Raw genomic sequence first — 24,170 nt, 5'->3', positions numbered from 1 at the left:
GCCTGACTGAGGGAGACCTACGTGAACTTTTTGTTGACCTGCGTTTTGAAAACTGGAAAGGGAGACTTTAACGTGGAAGGCAAGACGGGCCTCGATCCATGTTTTGAACTGCTTTTGTTTTGAGAACCTGAGCCAGACTATCTCATCCCGTCTAGGGGAATACCACCTTACTCCGTGCTGTCTAACGTGGGGAGGAGAGCTGACTCAGCCACATGTATTCTTTATATTCGAACACTAATTTTTCTTTGCATAGATATTCTCCTTTACACGCTTTTTGTACAAGAGATAGGGCAGGCGTTAGGCTTTCTTTTTAGTGTAGGCCATTTTGATTTGAAGGACTGAATTAGGACTGTTTTATTTATTATTTGATGGTAGAGAATACTCCCATCCTAGCTACAGGGCAAAGTAGGATTTTTTCCAAACCTCGAAAATTGAATAAAGGTTTTACAAATTGTACCTTTTGTGTCAGTGTCTTACTTGTGATACCATGCCTCCCTTACACTTGGAGTTGTGTTTGGGTAAGGTGCGGACCGTAAATACCCTTTTGGTGGCAATTATTGACATCTGTGGATTCATTTTCATCACCATCTTCCACCTTTTAGGTGGAGTTAACTGCACTGTTTTTGACGGTAATCCCATCTTTTTTTACTTTATTTTTTGCAGTATTTTATGTTGGAATGTGAGGAATTCCAATTTGTCTTAATTGCGCTTATTCCGCCGGAGGAATTGCTGCCGGGGCTAAATTTGCCAGTTTGCGGTGGTAATTATGCTGCTGGAATTTGCACCCATTTTCTGGGACCGGTAATTCAGCAAAGTGGTGGTAAATCTATTACTTCCACTTTTTCCACTTATCACCCAACTTGTAATGAGCTATAAATTGGAATGACACGCAAACGCTCTCTTCCTGATTTGGATAAGAAACTATAGATATTGTAATCAGATATGCAACATAATTATGACTTGAGCTTATACAAGTACAAGAGTTTATTAACTGAGTCACATAAAGTCAGCCGACGCGTGCTTCGACAAGTAGTCGTTTTCGAGGCGGACAACAAAATAAAAATGCGCAATTTATGCAAATCATTCCAGAATGCGATCACAAACAAAGGCAAAACAATCATCAAGAAATAAATGAAAAGGAAATTCAAATTAACAGACCCAAATAGTGGTCAAATAGTATGTGAGCACGGGGGCAGGTCAAAAGCAAACAGAAGATAAAAATCTTGATAAATATTATTGGTAATCTGATAGGAAGCATCATTTGAACAAACGATAAATTATTATACTCAGGTATTGGGTGTGCTTGAGCAGAAATACAAGGTGGGACCTCAAAAATCCAAGATACGACTAACATGTACACCTCAGTGATAGCCCACACTAAATAAATGCTGTGACCAGTGGGAATGAAACATAGCATGTCATGATTATAGCCACAATCCACATACTTCTTAAGGTGTCTGTGAAAATTATTGGTTGGAGTGAATAGTTGTTCTCACCTATTCTCTTGCAAATATAATAATGCTGTTAAAAGTTGAAGGCTGTTCAATCGGAGATCACGCCGGTCAGCAATTGGTCCTTGATAAAGACAGCTGCTGTAAACCAAATAAAATAGAGAAGCTCAACATCAGGGCCTACTGATAAATAATTGAATGCCCTGGAAATGTCACGAGAAAAAATTAGCAGAAAACTCACCCATTACAATGTGGACATAATGCTGTGTTTCTCGTAATGAAGATATGTTCTCCCCATTGGGCAATAAATTCGAATGTATTGTCTGTTGGATTAGAAAAGCGTACTGTCAAACTTGTGTAAATGCATTACTGACAGTTGAAAGAAGATTGGAATGGAGATATCTAGGTTACCTGTATATGAAGGCTAAATCCCTTTGATTATCGACAGTGATCTCACTGCCGCGGACGCCGTCCAAACGTTGTGAAGTCCAAACCATTCACATCTGGGCGGTTAGCTATTAAACCGTCAAAATAGACTATTGCGCATGTGCCGAGAGAATGACCGTGATCTATGGCGCATGCGCATTGTGGCAGGCAAAACCGCTCTACAAAGAGCTATCGCTATTTGTTTATTTCATCCACAAGACAGGAAACAAAAACATGGGATAAATGAGTTATACTGCGGAACCATTGTAAACGATTGCGTGATGCACTGGTGAGCCATGCCCAAGCGCGCATGTGTATAATATTCTAACCTGATCTCCTGCACATGCGCAAAGCAATGGGTGTTCTTACATTGAAGGATGTGATGTATATTATTAACTAGGCTGGTGTAATGGATTCTAATGTGTATATATAAACCATGAACAGTAGGTGAATCATTAAATTGGTGCTCACATTGTTCGCTGTACATGCAACCCAAGCCTGATGATTAATTGCACGTGTGCCACATGGGCAATTATGTTATATACACTAGTAATAAAACACATATAGTATTTTTGTATAAGCACATAGTTCAAAAGTTGCACAGAACTATCTCACATGCCAATTGAATGCAAATAGATTCATATACAGAAATGTTTTGATGCAAAGACGTCAATTGTGCGATACACGCACATATCAGATCTGAATGAATGTGCCGGGAATTCGGGAACAAGTGAAATTGCAACAAGTGAATAGTGGCAAAACAAGTAATGATAAAGCATCAGGAGGATGTGAAATGAGAATAAACCAAGCACCACAGTAGAGTTGAAACAGTGGCAGCGTGCATACATGGAAGAATAGCAAATGAGGTGTGTCAGTTGTGTGACCTGTAATGAGTGGACCGTGTGGTCTGTGAGAAACCTATTGGTAGTCTCCCATTTAAACACCGAAAGTCCTCTATTGAGGTGTACAGGTGAGGGCCATTGCTCTTGGATCCGGGATGGATGAGCGAGAGAGGATCACCTGGGTAGAAGAACCCCGGGTTATCTGAAGGGAGATACCCCAGGCAAGACGCAGTATCCCAACGGGGAAATGGGGGAGAAAAGGAAATCCCAGAGGCCTTCATGGGCTTTGTTGATTCCTACTACTTTTTATCAGGAGTCGTGGCCTTTGATTCCTATCCTGTCGTTTGTGACCCAAAGGGAAGAGCGTGGGAGTCAGTTTCCAGAGAAACGGGAGGAAGAAAAGCTAAGTGACATAAGGGCATAGTTCCTGTATTGAGATCCTTTCATTCTTTACCTGTCGGGGTTGTGAACCTCCTCAAGACTCCTCTCCCTATAATCACTCTGCATACAAGATTGTCCTATGAACCATGACCGTTCCCTGGAGGGGTGGTGGGAACACAATCTCCCCTACAATTCCATTCTACCTCAAAACCCCTTCCCGCAGCTTTCATGGGGTATTTCCAAACCCATACCATCTCCCCCTCCCCATCTCCAACAAATACTGGGACGAGGAACAGGCAACTGGGAATAGTGAAGATTTCTATCGTAATAACATGGGGAGTGTAAGAGAAACCGGCGGTAGAAAGAACTTAAGTTGTCCCATTGAGAGTCAGGCACAGTCCTGCATCCACTAAGCATTGCTCACACCTGACTCCACTGGGCTGCTTTTCCAACTATAAAAGGTGTGGTTCTGCACAGCTGAATGACCAAGCTGGGGATGGTGTTTGGACCAGAGAAGCCAAGGAGCAGATAGCAGCAGGATCGACGGCTCAGAGGAGACCAGCGTGCGGAGACACTGTCCCAGTGTTTCTGTGGAGCTGCAGCATGGTTAGGCAGCAGTGTCTCCAGAGAGCCGGAGCAAAGCATCTTGCAGGCTGCTTTTGACAGTTGGAACATTGCTCATTCCCTTGGGACCTTTGCTGGCCTCAAGCGTGTCTGAGGGGGCAGCTGGTGAGACCCTGACCTCAGGCCCGCACACCCAGACGGGACCGCTTGTCATCGTGCTGCTGCCCGGGTTAGTTTCATGGAAATGAGAGAGAGGGAGAGACTCGGGAGCATTCGACTGACTAAAGCGGAGAAGGCGAATGGAAACGCATAACGCTGCATGGAACAGAAAAGAGGAAAGAAAAGAAAACTGGTGAAGATTGACAAAAGAGCGACGAGATCGCGAGAAAGTCAGAAAGTGCAAGGGACGCAAAGGAAAAGGACCATACTAAAGAGGACGCGAGCGGCCCGAAATGAGAGAGAGGGGTGCAAGCGACCCGGCACAGTGGAAAAGCTGCCAGTGGCATGGAAGGGTCGAGAAAGTGCCAGTGTTCACGTGAAAGCAAGGAGTAGGTGCCAGTGGGCACAGAAAGGTGTAGCAAGCACAAGTGTGCAAGAGAAATAAAAGGGCCAGTGGGCACAGGCAAGAGAGTCAATAAAACAGAGGGGAACAGGAATGAGTGCAGAAAGCCCAAGAAGGAAAATATTAAGAGCAGGAAATAAAGGAGAGCGGGGTTAAAGCTCGGAGTGGTTGCGCTTAGAAGGTGCAAATAAACCTGGCGTTTTCTAAAGTCTCTGATGCTAACCCTTTCAAAGAACTGTATAGGAAGAAAGACACATCCTGACAAACTGAACTTGTGTTTTTCTTTTCTTTTTAGCTCAAGAGGGGCCTACGCTTGGGTGAAGGGGACACCTGAGAGGTGTGAAAGTAGAACTTTGTGTTTTTCTTTTTTTTTAAAAACATGTTTTATTGGTTTTACAGATAAACATAAATATCAACATTGTCCCCAACTCCCTAATCCCTCACGCCCTCCCCCCTTTGGGTGGTGAGGTCTGATTCTTCTGCCGGGGTGTGGTGAGCCTTACAAAATGTCCAGGATACTGATGTTGTGTGGGCACCACTGGAGCATATAGTCACTTTGTAGATAAGTTAGGATGTGACCCCAGTGTTTCCGAAAGGCTTCGGATGTTCTGTGAAGTTTGTAAGTCATCCATTCGAGTGAGACAAACCTCCATACTTTTTGTAGCCAGTCGTAGATCATGGGCGGGGTATTTTGTTTCCAATGTTGGGCTATCCTCCGCCATGCCGCTATCAGTAGGCTCATCAATCCCCTCTGTTGTACTTTCGTATGGGACCCCTGTCCTGGTTCCCACATTCCCGCCAACCAAACCTTGTCCTGCAGTTGGTCTGCTCTCTGTGCAATTTTGCCTTCTTGGGATTTCGCTTCCCCCCCCTGAGCTGTTGCAGGTTTGGGCACCTCCACCATGTGTTTCCAGTACCCTTTCGTGGGGCATCCTCGCCAGCATTATTTATCTGTCCAATTGAGAAAGTTAGTTTGATGCCTAGGTAGGTGATCCCTTCTGGGGCGTTGTTCAATTGAGTAGTTTGGGCCAGTCTCTCTACTATTGTGGGGTCTTCGTTAAGTTTATTTCTGATTTTTGTTTGTTTATTTTTAGGACGGAGATGTAGCCAAATTGATCTAGCTCTATTATCGGCATAGGGAGTGAGGGTTCCGGGGGAGCCAATGCTGTCAGCATATCCCCCGCGAAGGCCATGGTTTTATGTTCGTCCCCTCACATCGTTCTACCCTTCACCTGGTGTGATTTCCGAATCGGGAGCGGCTCCAGAAATAATGGCGTACAATAAGGGTGAGAGTGGGCATCCCTGTTTGGTGCCTCTGCTTAGGGGCACCTGTCTCGGCAGGGTTCCATTCAGGGATATCCACAGCAAGGGTGTATTATAGTTGGCTTTGATCATTTGCAGATATTTCGGCCTGAATCCAATGTTTTCCCTGGTATGAATATTTGTGTCCACTCCACTCTCACAAGCTTTCTCCGCATCCAGGCACACAAGAATAGCTGGGGTGTGGATACGTTCTACTTCCTCAATTAGGTGGCTCACCCCATGAGTGTTATCTGCAGTTTGTCTTGTGGGAATGAATCCCGATTGGTGTGGGCCTATGTGGGCCTATGAGTGTCGGAAGTAGCCATGTAAGTCTCTCTGCCAGAATTTGTGTAAATAGTTCTGACCCCAGAAGCGAGGGTCCTTTTCCAGTTTTGGAAAAACTACCAGTTTAGCTTCATTCATGGAGTTTGTTCCCTTTGATCCTGAAGCTATTAAACAGGTTTTTTAGCTTTGGGGCTTGCGCCTCTTGATATTTCTTGTAGAAGGCATCCGGGTATCCATCTGGGCCCGGGACTCGGTTCCTAGGGAATTTGGTGATTGCGCTGAGGACTTCCTCATCCTGTATGTCCCTGTCTACTTTAATCTTGTCTGCGTTTGAGATCTAAGGGAGGGTGAGCTTCTCGAAGTATTCCTTCTGTTTGTCTTCCCTCGGTTTGTTTGATTTATATAGGGTTTGGTAATAATAATAATAATAATAATAATAATTAGGCTTTTATATAGCGCTACAAACCCTCAGGTATCTGAGCGCTGCTTATTATTACCCACGGTGTGTGGTAATAGTAATAGTACTGCATTATTTCCCCCAACTCCTCATTAGATGTCTTGAATTGGCCATATTTGTCTTTTCATTTTAGTATACTTGTCTTCCGCCCCTTTTCATAGAGCTGTCTAGCCGGTAGTTTGTCCGCCTTGTTGGCGCTAATGTATTTATGTTTTAGACGTAGGAGTGCTAATTCCGCCCTTTTGTTTTGCATTACTCACAGCTGGCCTTGTATATGTTTCAGTAATAGTTTTGTTTTCCTACTGGGGTTGTTGACCTCATTTTGTAGTCCTTTTAGTTTTCCCGCCAGTTCTTCTTTCCATCCTTCCATCTGTTTCGTTGCTTGCCTCTTTGTGCTTCTATAGCTATTAGATCGCCCCGTAATACTGCTTTAAAAGTGTCCCAGAATATATTCTGTGGGGGTTGCACCTGTATCCTTTTCAGAGATGTAGTGTTCGATCTTATCTTTTATTGTTTCCACTATTAAGCTGTCTTGTAGAATGTCTGTTGGAAATCTCCATGTCCAGATCCCTCCCTGCACCCGGTCTATGTTAAATGTGGGCGTTATCTGAGAGGGCTATTGGACCTAAATCTATATTGCCCACCTTCTCTACTAGGCCCGTGGAAGCCCAGACGTAATCAATTCTTGATTGGGATTTGTGAACGTGTCACAAGTGGGTGAAACCCTGAGATTCCCCTCTCGTGGCGCGCCCTAGGTCTTGGAGAGCAAGTGTCTGAAATATTTTTTTCCAGGGCTTTTGAGGGGGTGTTTGTCCCCGCTTGTGCCTTAGGGCTTCTGTCTAGTCTGCGGTCCCATGCTAGATTGAGGTCTACCCCTAATATAATTTCCCCTGTGGTGAATCCCTCAAGTGTCATCAGGGCCCCTTTTAGGAAGCTGTCCTGCCCTGTGTTCGGAGCATAGATCGAGGCTAGTTTGCCACCTATGTCAATGTTGAGAAAGGTCTTGTATGCCTATTAGGACTCCCGCTCTCTTTTTCCCTGCATTATCTTGGCTTCCTTTTTGTGCTGCCAATTGCGGTTCCCCTCTGTGTTTAGATCTCCCTATTTTGGTAGGAGCTCGATGCTGGTATGTTAAGGGGGGTACACTTGTCTGTGGTCCAGTATACGCTATGGTTCTCAGCTGTGCCGTAGGTCTCAGCTGTGGGCTTTCCCTCTGCTGATGCTGTCTGCCTTCTTGTAGCTTGCCCCCTCAGTGTGTGGTGTGTTCGCTGTTGCTTAGTGAGGAGTATAATTTGTGTGCTGGTGAACCGCTTATTGTCTCTGTGGGTGTCCCTTACTTCTGCTTGCCGTTTGTACTCACTGCGCGCTTTGGCGTCTCTGCCATGGCCCCCCCCCACTGGGTGTTAAGTAGATTGTTGATGCCATTATTTCCTTATCCTGCTGTTCCTGCTCCGGGCAGGTGTTGCCTGCTCTCCGGATGTCACTTTCATGCTGGCGGGGCTCCGCTCTGGTGGCGGGCGAGGCTGATTTCCCCTGCTGTTTGTTGCTTACCGGGGCACTGTGAAGTCCATTATTATTGTGTAGAGTTTCGCTCTCCCGTGGCGCTGTATTGATGGGTCTGTCTTGCCAGCTGCTGGTTTTGCTGGAGCTCCTGGGTGGCGTGCTGTGCACCTCCTGGCCATGTCTCCTTGTCAGAGGCTTGTTCCCCTCACTTGTCTTTTGCATGCGTCCCCGGGGAGGGACAAGGGCCGGGACCTTGTGTGACGCTTCTCAACTAGTTTCCTCTCGGCCTCTAGGGTAATCTCCTTTTCCACCTTTGTGTCGCTGGAGAGAGGCTTGGTCGGGCACCGCTGTCCCTCGTTCCATCCTGGTTTCCCGCTGCCGTGTCTTTTCTCTGCCCACCTGATGGGGTACTGCCGTTCCGGCGCCGTGTTGCAGCCCGGTGCTTATATTCCTTGCCGCGCAGGAGTAACTTGGGCGTTTCTCTCCTTCACATCAGAGATCCCTTTTGGCTCTGATTAGTGTTCCGGGTGGTTGAGGATCTCAGCGATACCTTCTGTGCCTAGTTTCACGGTCAGCGTGTCCGCTGCTGCAACTTTTCCCTATCGCTTGAGGGAATCACCTCTGTCCCAGAGTGGAATGCGGTCTGAGTTCATTTAGCTTACACTATGTAATAGGTGTCCCAAGGGCTCTCTCCTTCTCGTCTGAGTACACTTAAGCTCCTGATAATGTTCTGTGGGGGTGGAGTGCTTGTTCGCGCATCTCAGCGGGGAGAGACACCTACACACCACGTCCTCTGCCAGCCGCCATATTGGAATCGAATTTTGTGTTTGAACTGGAAGGGAGCCTCAGCCCGGGGAAGGCAACAGTGAGCGGCCCAAGAGTTCAACTTTTGTTTGAAACTGAGCTGCCTACGCGTGGGGAAGGGAACCCTGAGAAGCCTAAAAGCTAAACTTGTGTTTGAACTTGAGAGGCCTGCGCTTGGAGAAAGGAACCCTAAGAGGCATGTCAAAGTGGAATCTTGATTATTTTGTGTTACTGAAGGAACTTAAGCTTGGTGAAGGAAACCCCAAGGCATTAAAGACATTGAAATTATTTGAACTATGGAGAAGCTCCCTTTTGATTGAACTCATCCTTTTGAAGCTGACCAACCTTACATCTGGTGAGACGACCACCTGAAACCAATCCTGGTTACCTATTTTTTTGTTGAAGCACCACTTTTTACTTTTTAAGACTTCATAACACATTTTTGTCAGAGTGAGGGCAAGCGTAGGTGTAGACAACAGACAGATTAGGGGAATCATCCCTTTAGTGTTGGGGCCAGTTAGGCATTACACCAACCCAGGAACCTTTGTAATTCATCGGTTTGAAAACCTATCTTTCAGTCTGTCTCTCTTGATACCATGCCTGTCTCACTGGTCTGATAACTGATCCTAGACCAAGGACGCCTACATATGGAAAAGCCACTTAAAATTCCTACAAAGAAACTTGTGAATGAATATAAAGGAACTTTTGTGTGAACTGAAATTGAGGGATTGTAATTGGTGAAAGGTAACCAAACCAGAAGAGCTGGGATGCATTACAAAGAATCGTGTTTTAAGGAAGTTGAAAAGACTTGAAAGCTGGGGGAAGGTAAGCTTTTTGCATTGTGAACCGAACCGAACCTTGGGGAAGGGAACCCCGTTGCAAACCATGAGCTGGAAGAAGCTCTGACCAGTTATTTGAACACTTATCATTTTGACATTGAAATTCCTACACATTGTATACAAATGGATATGAGGGCAAGCATAGGTTTTGGACACAGACATTTACTTTGGACTTCATGACATAGACTATCATTAGTTTTCATTTAGGTAGGGAAATCCCACCTTAGCATAGGGCAAGCCAGTCCTTTTTCGAACCCTTTTTCTGTTGAATAAGAGTTTGTAGCCCAAACTTCAGTTCAGTTGTCTGGGTCTACTTCATGATGCCTTCGCAGTGAGAAGATCTACAGTGAACTGACACATCCTTCCGCTAAGCCTAGGGACATATGCTGTTACCTGAGTTGGTACCTGGCAAAAAGGGACTTTAGTGAGGCTGACACTGTGAACTACAACTATTGATGCTATGGTGTGGAATGAACCAGTTCTATATGACAAAGAGTTGGGGGATGTCCACTTAGTCGGATAGAACCATGTATCTTCCGCAAGGTTGACTGGGAGAGCTTGGTTTGTGAAGGTTGCAAAACATTACCTGTTCGGTTATGGTTAAAATGGGGCACAGTCACCTTGCTAATGTGATTTCTCATGTTTCCATGCTGATAATGGCAATTTGAATAAAGAAAGTTAAAAAAAGAAAAAAGAAAATCGCCATGCAGAATGTGTTCAGATGAGACAGTTGAGAGAGTCAGTGCGTGCTAACGTTTCTTCCCTTGCTCTTTTCACTTCAGCACTACTTGACGTGTTTCAGCGGCACAGTGGCAGTGCCCTTTTTGCTAGCTGAAGCCATGTGTGTGGGATTTGACCAATGGGCCACCAGTCAACTGATTGGAACCATTTTCTTCTGCGTTGGGATCACCACATTACTGCAGACTACCTTCGGGTGCAGGTACGTTTTTGGTTAATAATTTTAATCTGTTTAGGATGTAAGCAGTTAAATGTTTGTACGACTTATTTGGCCTTAATTTAGGACATCTACTCATTCCTTTTTAGGATGCCTTTGATACATAGTTTCTTCCAGGTTCGATTCTGTTTCTTCAGTATGAGAGCATTCTCAATTGCAGGCTCAATCTTGAATAGTCTACTAGTGAAGCATCTCTGGAATTCTTCATGCCATGTTTCTTGCTGAACTAGTTAGTTTACTGTGCAACTACTGCTGATTCCAACCTGTTTTGATCTGGATTTGCTTTGCCTTTCCTACCCTTTCCGATATGTGTACATGCAAATGCACCAGAATGAAGATTTTTCCTGAAGTGCTTATAGAAAATTCTTGATTGTATAAAAGAGACAGAGGTGAGCATTATGCTTTCTCTTTCTTCATTAAAGCTCCAGCAGCACGACGTCCAAAGAACTTCGAAAATTCAGTACTTCTGTTCTTAAAAAGTTTGACTCTGCTACTTCACCGAACGGCCTTTCTCCAGGCCTGAAGCCCTTCCTCTTCCTTTGCCTGTCCTCTTGCTTCACTGCTCGAGCAGCAAGATTTCTTCAATGTGCAAGCTATTGATGCAGTTTTCCCGTAATCAGCCAAGTATTCAGAACTCGAAACATCTATATTCTTGCATTGATGATGCTAACCTCCTTTAACTTTAAGCTGGTTTCCCCTCTGCATGTGCAAGGACAGGGCATGTTATATAGATACGCCGGGAGGATTATAAATATCCTGTGCACGTATCCATATTTTCAATATATGAAATCTCAAAGTGCTTAAACACGTTCAACTTTACATCTGATAGATCTTTCTTGTACAGGATGCATTATTCATTCACTAAAAGCATAGTGCTTGATATATATTGTATGGGATAATGCTATGCGTCTTCAATAAAAGCAACACTTTTCAATTGGCTCATCTGGGAAATCTTCACTTCATGTCCGGAGGCAAGCATTATGCCTGTTTGAAGCTTACTCACCCAAACGAAGCCTGCTGTTAAATTCCCCAGAGTATCTGCCATCTTCATGTCTTCCACCTGCACCCCTACTTAAGACTTTAGAAGGTGTAGTTAGTCCATGGAAATGCACACGGATTTGCTTAATATTGATGCATGCTGGCACCAGTACCCAGTGCCCATTGCATAAGAGTTGGGGAAGTAACTGGTCTAAGCATTTTCCTCATCACTGTAAGTAGTTTCCCTTATGGTCTGCATGCAGGACAGCCATGACTTTCTCTTATTTGTTTAGACCGTAAACTGCACCGATGTAGGGTCTTCTTGAAGTATGGATATGAGACAGCTCTAGAATTACTTTTTGTGTGCTTCGATATATGAAAAATACTCCTGTCAAATATGTTCTGCCTTACGGGATCCAGAGCTCATACCTCTGTAACCCTTCTACATGATATCAGCATAAAAGTTTTGCTGGCTTTCTAGACAAAGCCTTGCATGAAAGATCCCTCATCCTTTGACCGCGAACGAAATAGATTAAAAATGCTATTCTCATCCCATAAAGCTGAATATTGCGCCAGCAGGATTCCCTTCCATCAAGTCATGACCCTTTGCTATTGCTTAATGAAGCACATGAATCGTTCAGTATGCCTACTTTTCCTCTGTAAGGAGACCAGAAAATTCAGTCTTGAAGCTAGGGCCCAAAACTGGACATAAGGATTGGTCCAGGAAACAGCGACTCCCCTGCTCAAGTGGCTAAACAACATTTAGATGTTGCTCTATGATGAAATGGGTAGCTAGTCCCAAAAGGTGTGTCTCACTCCACAGTGCCCTGAAATCCTCCAGTCCGACAGTGCCTAGATTTTTCCTTGGGACTCTAGAGAAGAGGTGAATTCAGATTGGAAAACCCATGGAAATTAATGAATGCTTGAGTCACCTAATTACGGGGGCACAAGCACCACCTTCTCCTGCCCAATCATCGCTTATGTGTATGCTATATCTCTTGCGCCCATTCTTGGAGAAAGGCATCGGACTCTGCTGGATCCATGATCCAGCTGAAACATCAGGTCAGTTGAGTGTTGAGGCGAGCGGTAAATGGGTCCATATAAAAATGTCAATAGCGTTGTAGTACTCTTGTGTAAAGTCTACAGTTGCTGTAATGCACCAGATATCTCAAATTCATATCTACCACTACTTCCTGACCGATATTCCACTGTTATAGATAACTGATTGTCTAGGCAGAAGTGCTTTCCCATCTCTACCAGGAGTCTTGACTTCCCTCACTGCGCAGACTTTGAACAACCCAGGAAATCAATCATTTAAGCTGGAATTGGAGCTGACATTTCCCAACTTTGTGGCTTCAGCCTGCTGTTTCCACAGGGACACGTTTGAGAAATGAAGATCATGTCATTCAACTAGATAAGACAGAAAATCCCTTCTCTTGAAAAATGAGACGGTAACCTCTTTCTCTGAGGGTTGCTACCACTGGCTTTAACAATGTCATGATGCACCATGGAGCGGTTTAAAGCTTGAAAGGCGGACTTGTGAATTCCCTGTACATGGCTGTCTATTGAAACTGTAGGAAGCACAAGTCTGGTCAGAATATGGGGATCCTTGGGAATGACACAAACGCACAAAGCTCCAACACAACACCTTTTTCTTCTAAAAGACCATCATGTAAAATCACTGAGAAGAACTATTCAAAAACTATGTGTTGTGGAGTATCCGATGGGATTACCCCCAGGAACCTGGTCTGGGACCCTTCCATGTGGCACATGCTCTCTGATCCCGACCCTCCGGGTGGTGTACTGCGAGCGGATCACATGGGTGTTTGGGGGGGGGGTAATCAGTCTAGGAAGACTGGGAGGAATCCCTTTTTAACTTTCCCCGTAACCCTGCCCTTTTGATGGCCTTTTGCCAGCCTAAAGTAGTAAGAAAAGCTAAATTTCCCTAAAAAGAACTGCATGTCTCTGAATCCCTCAGACTCTCCATTGTTGAGGCTGGATCCGATACACCCGTGCTGCAGAGGGGTATGGGTCCCAAGAGTGCCCGTAGCACCAGTAGCAGAAAAAAGAGTCGGGAAGTAGAAGCAGCCTGCGACAGCTGTGACTTTGCAGTCGGTGAATGAAACTCTGTACTCCAAAGCACACAACTCCTTGCCGGTAACTATAACCCGCTGAACTGATGCTTGCGTGTAAGTAGGAGCAAGTACATTTGTTTGTGGTCGCGGCAAGTCAATTATCACAAAGGGAATTGTATCACGTGCTTATTCGCACTAGTTAAAGTGCTCGCATAGAAAGAAAACTTTTCTTTTTCCCTTTTGTTGCATTTAACTATTACCAGAGTGGTTGCGTGTCTCCTATTAAAAGGGAGAAAGTTGAAGTAGAAGTTGACATTCCCATGGGTTACAAGACTGTTCAACATCAAAGAGAAGTCAGGTCAGGTCGCGTGCATGAAACTGTTTTTCCCGATCCACGTTAAAAGCAGAACGCTGCAGGAGCAAAAGGGAACGCAAGTCTTAAAGTGGAAGTTTAACATCAAAGAGAGATTGCGTGTAAATAAATTAATTTCTAAAGCGTCTCGGGAGGATAGCTCAGCGGCAACGTGCTCGCCTTGGAAGCAAGACGACACATAGCAACACAGCTTCGATCCCCGGGTCCGCGCTTAGAAACCTCTGGGTATTAAGCACGTTATATTATAATCCAGGCAAGACACAAAGGAACTGTTAGTAAAAGAGACTATTGCGCCCTACTTAAGAATCTAGCAGAAGTGGCCACTCTCTGGGTACAACGGCTTCCCCCCCTGGAGAACATTTTTGTTGGAGCTATTCTGACTTCAGTTGTGAACATTTTTTGCCAGTATTGAGTTGAAATATTTCCTTACACGTTTATATTCTTAAGTTTGTAGTGTGAGGGTACGGATAGGACTTTTAGACACAAGGGCGGCTTTTCCATTATTAGTTTTAGTTTCTAGGTAGGGAAACTCTTCTTTGACATATGGTCAGAGAGGCATTTTCACAACACATGTTCATTTAATAAATATCTTTGATGAAAACATTACAGCCTTGTATTTGGCTCTCATTTCTGACCCCTCACACTGTGTATGGTGAAGTTGTCGAAATTCTTTTATTGATGACTGGCCTCACCCTTTCCTTCATCTTTACTAGAAAGATGTCCAAAGGTTGCTGATATTACCCCTTTGTTTGCCAACTCTCACCTACTTGTCCATTATGTCTGAACTTCTAAGAAGTGTAGAGAGACCAGCTCCGATGCTAGAATTAGTTTAGTATAATTTCCCTGACCCAAACATCTCCAAACAGAGCGTCCAACACTCTTGCAAAGCACTTCCTTTCCCCCCACCAGAGGTGTTTGCACCGTGCTAGCTTTAATGTCCTGCTGATTTCATTGGTTGTTTGTCAGCTGAGTCTTGTACCTCCACGACCTGTGGTTGGGAAGGATGAGACAACCTTCTGCTCCTACAAACCTCAAAAGTTCCTTTGCAAAAACATCTCCAAAAATACATTGTGCCACTGGCCAAGTCTCCATCTCCAGAGCAGAGTTTACATTCTGTGAGACAAGCATGTATCAAGAGAGAAACAGACTGATAAATACGTTTTCAAAACCTTTATTTTTTAAAGATTTGGGGTTGGTGTAATGCCAAACTGGCCCTAACTCTAAAGGGGTGGTTCCCTCAAATGATGTTTCCAAGGGCTGTCGCTGTCTGAAAGAGCAAAATAATAGTCTGTTTCTAAACCTGTGCTTGCCCCCCCCACTACAAAAACATGTTAGGAGGTCTTTTGTCAAAATGAGACGGTAGTTCTTCAACAGAAAAATAGGAAACCAGGGTTGGTTTCTGGTGGCCTTCATGCTGCCAGGCATGGGTTTAAGCTCACAAAAATGAGTTCAATCAAACAGGCCTGCTTGAAAGACCTTTGCCACAGGGTCCGTACAGTGGATTCAAATACCTTCAGTGTCTTTAGGTTTCTTTGGGTTCTCTTCCTTACGCTTCAACTTATTCAAATTTTAAACACAACAAAAGAAATGTGTCCCAGTTCCTTTTGAAGCTTTTCATGGTTCCCTTTTACACTCTCTTCAGTTCTTTCAACATTGTAAAAGAAAGCCAATAAGACTCCAACTTGGTTGGGCCTCTTAGGGTTCCCTTCCGCCAAGCTCAGGCCTCTTCCAGCTCTGAACACAAAACCATGATCCCTCATGCGTCGAGGTCCCTCAGATCGTTTTTTTCCACCATTCTAGACAGACACTTATAGCGCAGTTCCTCTTCCGGCGTAAAGCCATTTACTTATTTTAATTACTGATAGTTCATCTTTCTATCCTTTACTTCACCGATCTTCGAAACATCACACCGGTGAAGACAAAGAAAAGAGACTGCCCGTTGAAAGACTACCGCAACGGACCGCTCGCTCTTGGAAGGCCGCCCTGAGCCTCGGCTCAGACAGTAAGGAGAGTGGGGGGGGGGGTCATTTTAGGATGTATATGCCCCTTTTCTTGCACTATTTTCGCCCAGCTGCCATAGTTTGTAGTTATGGGCAAGACCCCATTTAAATTTTGCCCCAAGTGAACTCGAAAATTTTTCGTGGGTCGATAAGCAATTGGACTGTAACTTGTGTCTCCCAAGAGACCACTTCAAAGGGTCTTGTCGAGCTTGTAGGCTCTTCAAGCCCAAGACTTTAAAGGACCAATCCACAAAACGCTGGGCACACTACGCCAGGCAGCTTGAGGCCATGGTGGTAGAAGGCGCTTTCAGCAATGGCAGCAATGCCGCCGTTCTGGACGGCGAGGGCCCCAGACCCCGTGAGAAAGGCCGGCGGCCCTGTTGTGGGGACTACACCCGGCAGCGGAAGCACAACAATTCCATGCCCACTAAACACACAACCCCACGTCGAGACTCGACACATGTGTCGAGCGGTCGACAGCGCATGACACCCAGGGAAAGGTCAGTTGAGTCTGGGCACTCTCGCTCGATAGCCGCACAACAGGGCCCAACCGTCGAAAGACAGTGCAGGTGTCGTGCATAAAACTCCATCCGAGGGCCGATCGTCCGCCGACAAGGCCTCGGCCTTTTCCAGAACTGAAAGTAAGCGATCTGCGTCGGATCGGGTAGCAGGCCCCCAAACAGCCGGATAAACACGGCTCTGGGCGCCAGGGGGGGATAAAGAACACAGGAAGAAGTCCTCAAAGACCCCTCATAGGAATAACAGCCCTCGGAAGGAAAAAACTCAAGGCTCTAGGCCCATCCCTCAGGATAAACCTCTAGAGGCTAGACCTAAAAAATCTTGGCTAATTCCTCCCACAGATGAAGACTTAGGACTTCCTCCCCAACCCTTGGTCTACCCAAGTTCAGCACAATGGTCATCACAAGACATAGACAGGGTCATGAGGAGAATGTCCTTTATGGACAATTTCTACAAAAAGACCCCGCCTACTTCAAGAGTTTCTACTCCACTCCCCCCACTACAGCTCCCTTTGGGTCACAAGTCTCTGCTCAACCATCTCAACCCCCTACTAAAAGGTCTCGTACAGAAACTCCAGTGCGTAGCAGTCATAGAACTCTATGACTTGGACTCCGAACATGGAGACCTCTCAATTGTAGAGGCTGCTGACCCTCAGAATGATGAGGACACAGCAGACCTTTATTATGGGGAAGATGAGGACCAAGTGGCTGACCCAGAAGCCAATATGTATCCTATCGACTCACCTATTGATCAAGACCCCCATATCACGGACTCTCCTATTGACAACCAGCTACTACTTAATGAGGTTCTAGCCAGGGTGGCAGAGCACTCTCAAATTGAGACTCAGGAGGTACAGGAGGATAAGGACTTAGTAGAACAAGTCCTTGGGGACAAGAAAATTGTTGCGCAGTTTATTCCTCTACTCAAGTCAGTGCAGCGCAAAATACAACCGTCATTAGAGACCCCTAACCTCACACAGACTGTAAACCCCAGTATAGAAAAGCTATTTAAACCCGCACCTTCAGACCCATTGTATATTAGTGGGCAGCTGAAGCCCGACTCGTTAGTCGTAACTACAACTAGGAAAATAGCGGGCACCCCCTGGCTTCCTCTGAGGCCCCACCCGGCAAGGAAAGCAAGAAGCTTTATACAATGGGATGAAAGGTTGCCTCCTCCGCGGCTTACCAGACCAGGATTGCTAATAATGCAACCCTTTTGGCCAGTTACAACTGCCACAAATGGGAGGAAGTGTCGGCCTTACTGTCGTCTGCCCCGGAACCTTTAAAATCCCAGCTAGCACAGGTGGCCGCAGAAGGTGGAGCAGTATCCCACTGTCTACTTAAGACCAACCTTGACTCTGCAGACCATCCTGCACAATGTATTGCACAGGGTACTGTTATTAAACGTCACGCGTGGCTGAGGCAATCAGGTTTCAGACCGGAAACGCAGGCCACGTTAATTAATATGCCAATAGAACCCAACGTGCTCTTTGGCAAGGTTGTCAAGGACGCCCTTAGGACAGCTATAGAGGAGTATGTCGCACTTAAATCTTTGGGTCAACTCACCAACAAGCCACCCGGCCAGAGGGGTAATGGTCATTTTCGGCGTTTTCCCAGCCAAAGTTCACAACAGGTGTCCAATTACAGTCAGAGCCAAGGGACTCCCTGGGGAAATAATCAAGGTCAGTCCTCCCAAGGTTATCCTAGAGAAGCGCGTAGGGCCATAGCTAGTGGTAGGGGCAACTCCTCTTGTGGGAGTACCCCTCCACAAAAACAGTGACTATCCGATTCAGGTGCCCTCCCATACCTCTCCAGTAGGAGGGGGCATTTCCAGCTTCACCCACGCATGGGAGGGGAATCACCTCAGACAGATGGGTGCTGTGCACCGAAGTAGGCGGATGCTGTATTGAGCTCCTACAACTGCCCGAAAACCACCCGCCACGACAAAGTCCATTCAAAAGAACACCAGCGTATCCTCCTCGAGGAAGTCGCCACACTTCTGCTAAAGGACGCCATTGAAATCGTCCCGGCCAACCGGGTAAACACGGGTATTTATTCAACCTACTTCCTTGTGCCAAAGAAATCTGTCCATTCGCCCTGCAAACAAATATGTAAAGCCACAAAAGTTCTGCATGACTAGGCTACATGAGGTAATCCCTCTACTAAAAAAGGGGGATTACATGGCAACACTGGATATGAAAGATGAATATTTTCATATTTCAATTTTCCCAGCGCACAGAAGATTCTTGCAGCGTTTCAAGATAACAAACCAGCACTACCATTTCAAAGTGCTACCCTTTGGAATAGCATCTGCTCCAAGGGTATTCACAAAGGTACTGGCGGTGGTGGCAGCACACCTGCGCAGGGAAGCAATCCCAGTGTACTCTTAGCTGGGCGACTGGCTCATTACAGGGGAGTCCCCCCTAATTTGCAAACAGAACATTCAAAGGACTATCAACCTTCTCTTTCAATTGGGCTTCTCGATAAACGAGAAAAAATCAAGCCTAGTGCCAAGCACAACCAAACAGTCCTAAACACTCAAGAGGGGTGGTCTTTCCGTCAGAGGAAAGAGTTCAAAATATGCTGTTGCAAATACCACATTATCAGACCGGCCGTTAGATATGGGAGCGCAAAGTGATGCGCTTGCTAGGAATGATGGCATCTTGCATTTACCTGGTTCCAAGTGCGCGCCTGCGCATTTGACCCATGCAGGAGTGGTTGGCGAAACAATGGTCTCAGGCAAGCGGTCAGTGGGACGATCTAGTCGGTACAAAGTCGGGTACAAAGTCTTCGCTGGCAGACGAGAGAAAATCTACTGAAGGGGAAACACTTCTATGATCCAGATATACAGGCGATTATCACAACGGACGCCTCTCTTGCTGAGCTCAGCGTCTGTAGCCTCGCACAACAGCTCAGAAACACATCAATCTGCTAGAACCTCGAGCAGTATTCAAGGCCCTTCAGGCGTTCAAACCCTACTTAATGAATCAATCCGTGCAGGTCCTGACAGACAGCACTACAGCTATGTTTTCCATAAGCAAACAAGGGGGCACACGTTCTCCAAATCTGTCCAAACTTGCACAGCAAATCTGGAAATGGGCACTCAAACGGAAGATATTCCTATCATCCCAGCACGTTCCAGAGGAACTCGACTCTCTCGCAGACTCATTGAGCAGAGAGCCCCTACCAGAAGAACACGAGTGGCAACTTGATGAGGAGGCCGTAGAACACCTCTTCTCTCTATGGGGTTTCCCCACAATAGACTTGTTTGCTACAAGCGAAACCCAGCGATGTCCAAATGTCCAGGTTTCCCCAGACAGGATCCAAGGGGAACGCCCTATGGATGAACTGGTCTGGGAAATTTGCTTAGGCTGCCCCCGACCCCCCCCCCCCCCCTCCCTCCCCACCCCCAACACCTCTCATGAGGAAGCTGGTGAACAAGATCCACAACGCTCATCCTAGTTGCTCCTACGTGGTCAAGACAACCCTGGTGTCTACATCTGCGCAAACTGGCTATGTGCAATCCCATGAAACTTCTGTGCCAGTACAACCTGCTCTCCCAGCACGCAGGCCTAACAGTGCACCCTCTACCTCACTCAATTAACTTGGCAGCATGGCTCCTGAAGTCATAGTTTGGTCATCTTAACCTGCCTCAAAGATGTATGGACATCTTGAAGGAATCACGAAAACCGAACATTAGACACTGTTAGTTTGACAAGTGGAAAAAATGTGTAATTTGGTGCCAGTCGAAACAAATTAACCCCATTGAATCTACTCCTTCCCACTTTCTAACATATATGCTTCACTTGCTGGAATCAGGGTTAGTGTTCAACTCCTTGAAGGACCACCTGGCGGCCTTGTCAGCCTACACCACGTCCCACAATAAGATCTCAAGGTGGAAGGTACCTGTCATCAAAGCATTCATGGAGGGAGTGAAAAGACTCCACCCTCCAATTTCAAATCCGCCGCCAGGATGGGATCTCAATGTTGTACTCGCTAAGGTCATGGGCCTCCCTTTCGAGCCGATGCACAAGTCCAGTCTGAAATACCTGATTTACAAACCTGCCTTCTTAGTGGCTATCCCTTCCATAAGAAGAGTTCGTGAAATACAAGCATTGTCGGTGCAGGATCCTTTCTTTGTTGTACACAAAGAGAAACTGGTTTTACATACTCACCCTAGATTCTTCCCCTAAATTCATCTCCAAATTTCATGTCAATCGAGCTACCGGCTTTCTTCCAGGAACCTACAGCTCAGCTGACGTAAAACTCCACACAGTGGATGTGAGGATGGCAGTCCTCTACTATGTAGATAAGACCAGACCGCTTTGAAAGACAGATCAACTGTTTGTCTCCATAGCGCCAGGCAGAGAAGATGCCCACATTTCAAAAAATGCCATCTCTATGTGCATAGTCAGATGTATCCAACTGTGCTATTCCCTATCAAATAATACACTGCCTTTTACGCCCAGGGCTCACTCCACATGAGGCACAGGAACCACCCTGGCTTTCATTGCAAATGTCCCTTTAGAGAGTATTTGCAAAGCAGCTACATGGAGCTCAATACCATACTTTCACTCAGCACTACTGCATTGACACTCATTTCAAGACAGATACACAAGTGGGACAAGCAGTTCTAAGACGTGTGTTCGCTCATGAGTTCGCTCATGAACCGTCTCACATCCCACCGCTAATCTATGCACAGCATGTGATCTAAGCCGATTCCACAAGCCTCAGAATGGATACATTACTCTCCGTAATTGTATTTCTGATGCTTGTATCTGCTTAGATTCACATGCGACCCACCCTTCCTCCCCTCGCAGAGAAGACGCATGGATGCTTATGAGCTCGGCTGATACGTATCTGCTTGGATACAACTGTACTCGCGCTACACCTCATGCTATCTCATGTCAGAAAAATAATCTGAGGGAACTTCGACGCGTGAGGGATCATGGGTACAGTGGACGTCACACTAGGGATAGTATTACTGGCACGCCCTGTCAACGTCCCTTTTCGAGTTTCGAAACAACAACTGTAATACTCCGCAACTTCCACTAGATGTCGGCCTATGCACAGCATGTGAATCTAAGCAGATACAAGCTTCAGAAATACGATTACACTGAGTAATGTATCCCATATATCAGGATTCACTTTGATTTCTTAAGTAGGCCTCTCAGGGTTCCCTTCCCCAAGCTTGTGCCTCTTCCAGCTTTCAACACAAAACAAAATATATATCACAGTTCCTTTAAAGTTTCTCAGGGTGCCCTTCCCCAAGCTCAGGTCTCTCTAGCTCCAAACAAAAATGCAGCTGGCCAGGATATGCCTTTTCCTTATTTTCAGCTTTTCTTACATACAATCCTCTAATGAAGTAGAATCAGAGGCTTTCGAAAAACGGCAGGCTCTTTGCTTTTCCTAAGTGTGGCCACTCTGATCCTTTGCCTTTCTCTTTATTTCTTACTCATGCTTTCCTTTGTACTTTTTTTCTTCAGGTGCTTGTCATGTACACTTGCACTGTCTTTTTTTCCACTCACTTTGTTGTGCACACCTGTGGTGTTTTTTTCCACTCAATACTTCTTCTGTGCCTCTTGCACCCTCCTGCTTTATTGTGCTTCTTACACCCTTCTGTTTCACTCACTTCTGTCTTTGGCCGTGAACACTTGCACTTTGTTTCCTTAGCAGTGCGTCCTTGCACCTTTAAACTGGCACTTTCTTTCTCCATGCCTACTCGCACTTTTTCCTTACTTTACTTTCGGGCGACTTGCCCTCTCGACTTTTTCTGCCCTCGCACTTTCCTCCTGCTTTGCTCCTGTCTGCTTTAACTTTGCATTCAGGCCACTTACCCTGTCCTTCAAATCTTTCTACTTTGCTTTGTCTTTTATTTCTGCGCCGCTCTCGTGCACCGTTTCTCTCCTGTTACTTTCTTTCACTCGCTTTCTCTCTTTCCACTTTGTTTCTTAAACTGTCCTTGCTTTCCGCTTTGTGACATTTTATAAATCTTGCTTTTCCTCCCTTACTCGCTCCAGCTACCCACACGCTCCCGAGTTTCTCTCTCTCTCATGCAAACTCACTGCATAGTGTAGCGCTTGCGAGCAATCTCTCCGGGATGCTTTTGGGCGAGGTCAGGTTCTCACCACCTGCCCCTCAGACACACTTGGGCCCGGCACACGGCCCAACGGAACAATCAATTGCACGGGCTCTGCCAGCTGGGTCCCAGCTGCCTCGCTCCAGCTCTCTGGAGACACGAGTCTGCAACCACGTTGCAGCCCTCCTCACACACCAGGCCAGTGTTGCAACACGCTGCTCTCCTGTGGATCCTCCTTCCTGCAGCTCCCAGGTTTGTAGCTTCTCTGGTCCAAAATGCCTCTCCAGCTCACTCATCCATTTTTGCAAGTCCACACCTTTTTATAGTGAAAACACCTGTCAAGTGGAGTCAGGTGTAAATGGTCAATATTGCTGGAAATGTGGAGAGGGAAATGGGGTGAGATGGCAATTGCCATTTACAGGATGTATTATTACAAGGTGATTGGTAAAGGATAGGGGGAGACCCCCTAGCCCTGGTTTGGTAGACAAAAGGTGAATCCCTTTGTATAACTTAAACCCTTTTTTACCCACGTGCACATGCAACCCTGGGTCTGTATAACCCTTCCCATTATCTGGGGAAAAACAAAGAAGCGTTGGAATAGAGATTATGGCTTTGTCTTACCTTTTCTCCACTCCCCGGGGTTGCTCTAGGATAATCTGTTTGTCTCTCTTGGGTTGGGGCGGTAATGGGACCTTCATTCTCCATAAAGATTTCTGGGATTTCTTCACCTATTTTCCCCTTGGAATACAGCATCTCTCCTAGGGTATTCTCCTGAGGGCCACCCCGGCCTCCCCAACCCAGGTGATTCTCCCTCGCTTGTCCACACCCAGTGTCCGGATCCAAAAGCGATGGCCCTCCCCTGGCCACCGGAACAGAGGATTCTCGATGCCTGCATGGGAGAATTCTCCTAGGTTTCTCACAATTCCCAGCAAACAAACAGCACTTTGTGCCCATCCAGCGAGCATATGAGGGTAATCTGGTACTCCGTTATCTGACTCCTCTAAAATCTTTGTCAGTGGCCCACCATATGTAGGAGTTTGTGACATGAGTACCAGACCCAGCCAATCTCTGTCTTGAGGTCTTGGATTTGCGTCTTTAAAATGTAATAATTCTTGCGTCCAGTTCCCCGACACCTTTCCTTGGACCTCTGGCCATGAGCATTCTGCCCTCGGATGATTTCTCCCCTTTGTCCAGCACCTTGCAGAGTCTTGATTTTGAGGTATTCCTCCAACCTTGTTGACTTGGTCCAATCCTATGAATTTGGATGCAATAGTTTGTGGGGGTCAAATATTTCTTATTGAGCATCCACCTCCGTGAATGTGTGCACACAGGTGTCTTCCGTTGGCCATTCTTGTGGCCTGCTGGACCCTACTTCTGGCAGTTCGGGAGACTAATCTGTATCTGTCCCTTAGTTCTGTGTGGCTGAGCGGCCTTCTTCAATGCCCACTTATTCTTCCTTGTGGTGCGAGGGCACTAGTTGTAATGCTACACCCTTCTTCTTGTGGTAGGTGTCTCAGAGCCTGTTGAATGATTTTGACACACTAGGCACTGTCTTGGCTGCCAATGTTTTAACCCTGGCCATAGCCAGCTCACAGCATTGTGGGGTCTTTGAGGACTTTGGCCTATTCAGGGCAGGTATACCGCTCGCCTATGACCTCAAGTAGCTCTGACGTCCTCTTTGGTGCTGCATCCCTCCATAAATATGCCTCAATTTCCAGGTGTAGCTGGATGGGTGCCTGCACATTCGCCACGGTCTTCTTGGTGGTGGGCAATAAG

At 46.1% G+C, this 24,170-nt stretch overlaps 1 protein-coding gene across 1 annotated transcript in view; it reads left to right on the top strand.

Annotated features, from left to right (window-relative positions):
* Positions 1-24,170, top strand: part of SLC23A2 (solute carrier family 23 member 2) — a 1,453,080-nt gene that overhangs the window by 573,696 nt on the left and 855,214 nt on the right. Inside the window, exon 6 of the mRNA XM_069618873.1 lies at positions 10,199-10,356. Coding sequence (XP_069474974.1) covers positions 10,199-10,356 — 158 coding nt within the window. The remainder of the gene's footprint in view (positions 1-10,198; positions 10,357-24,170) is intronic.

Source organism: Ambystoma mexicanum, chromosome 10 (assembly GCF_040938575.1).
Source record: "Ambystoma mexicanum isolate Mex_15411 chromosome 10, UKY_AmexF1_1, whole genome shotgun sequence".
Lineage (NCBI taxonomy): Eukaryota > Metazoa > Chordata > Amphibia > Caudata > Ambystomatidae > Ambystoma > Ambystoma mexicanum.
Note: the sequence above shows the minus strand (reverse complement) of the source record. Positions and strands in the feature narration are given on the sequence as shown.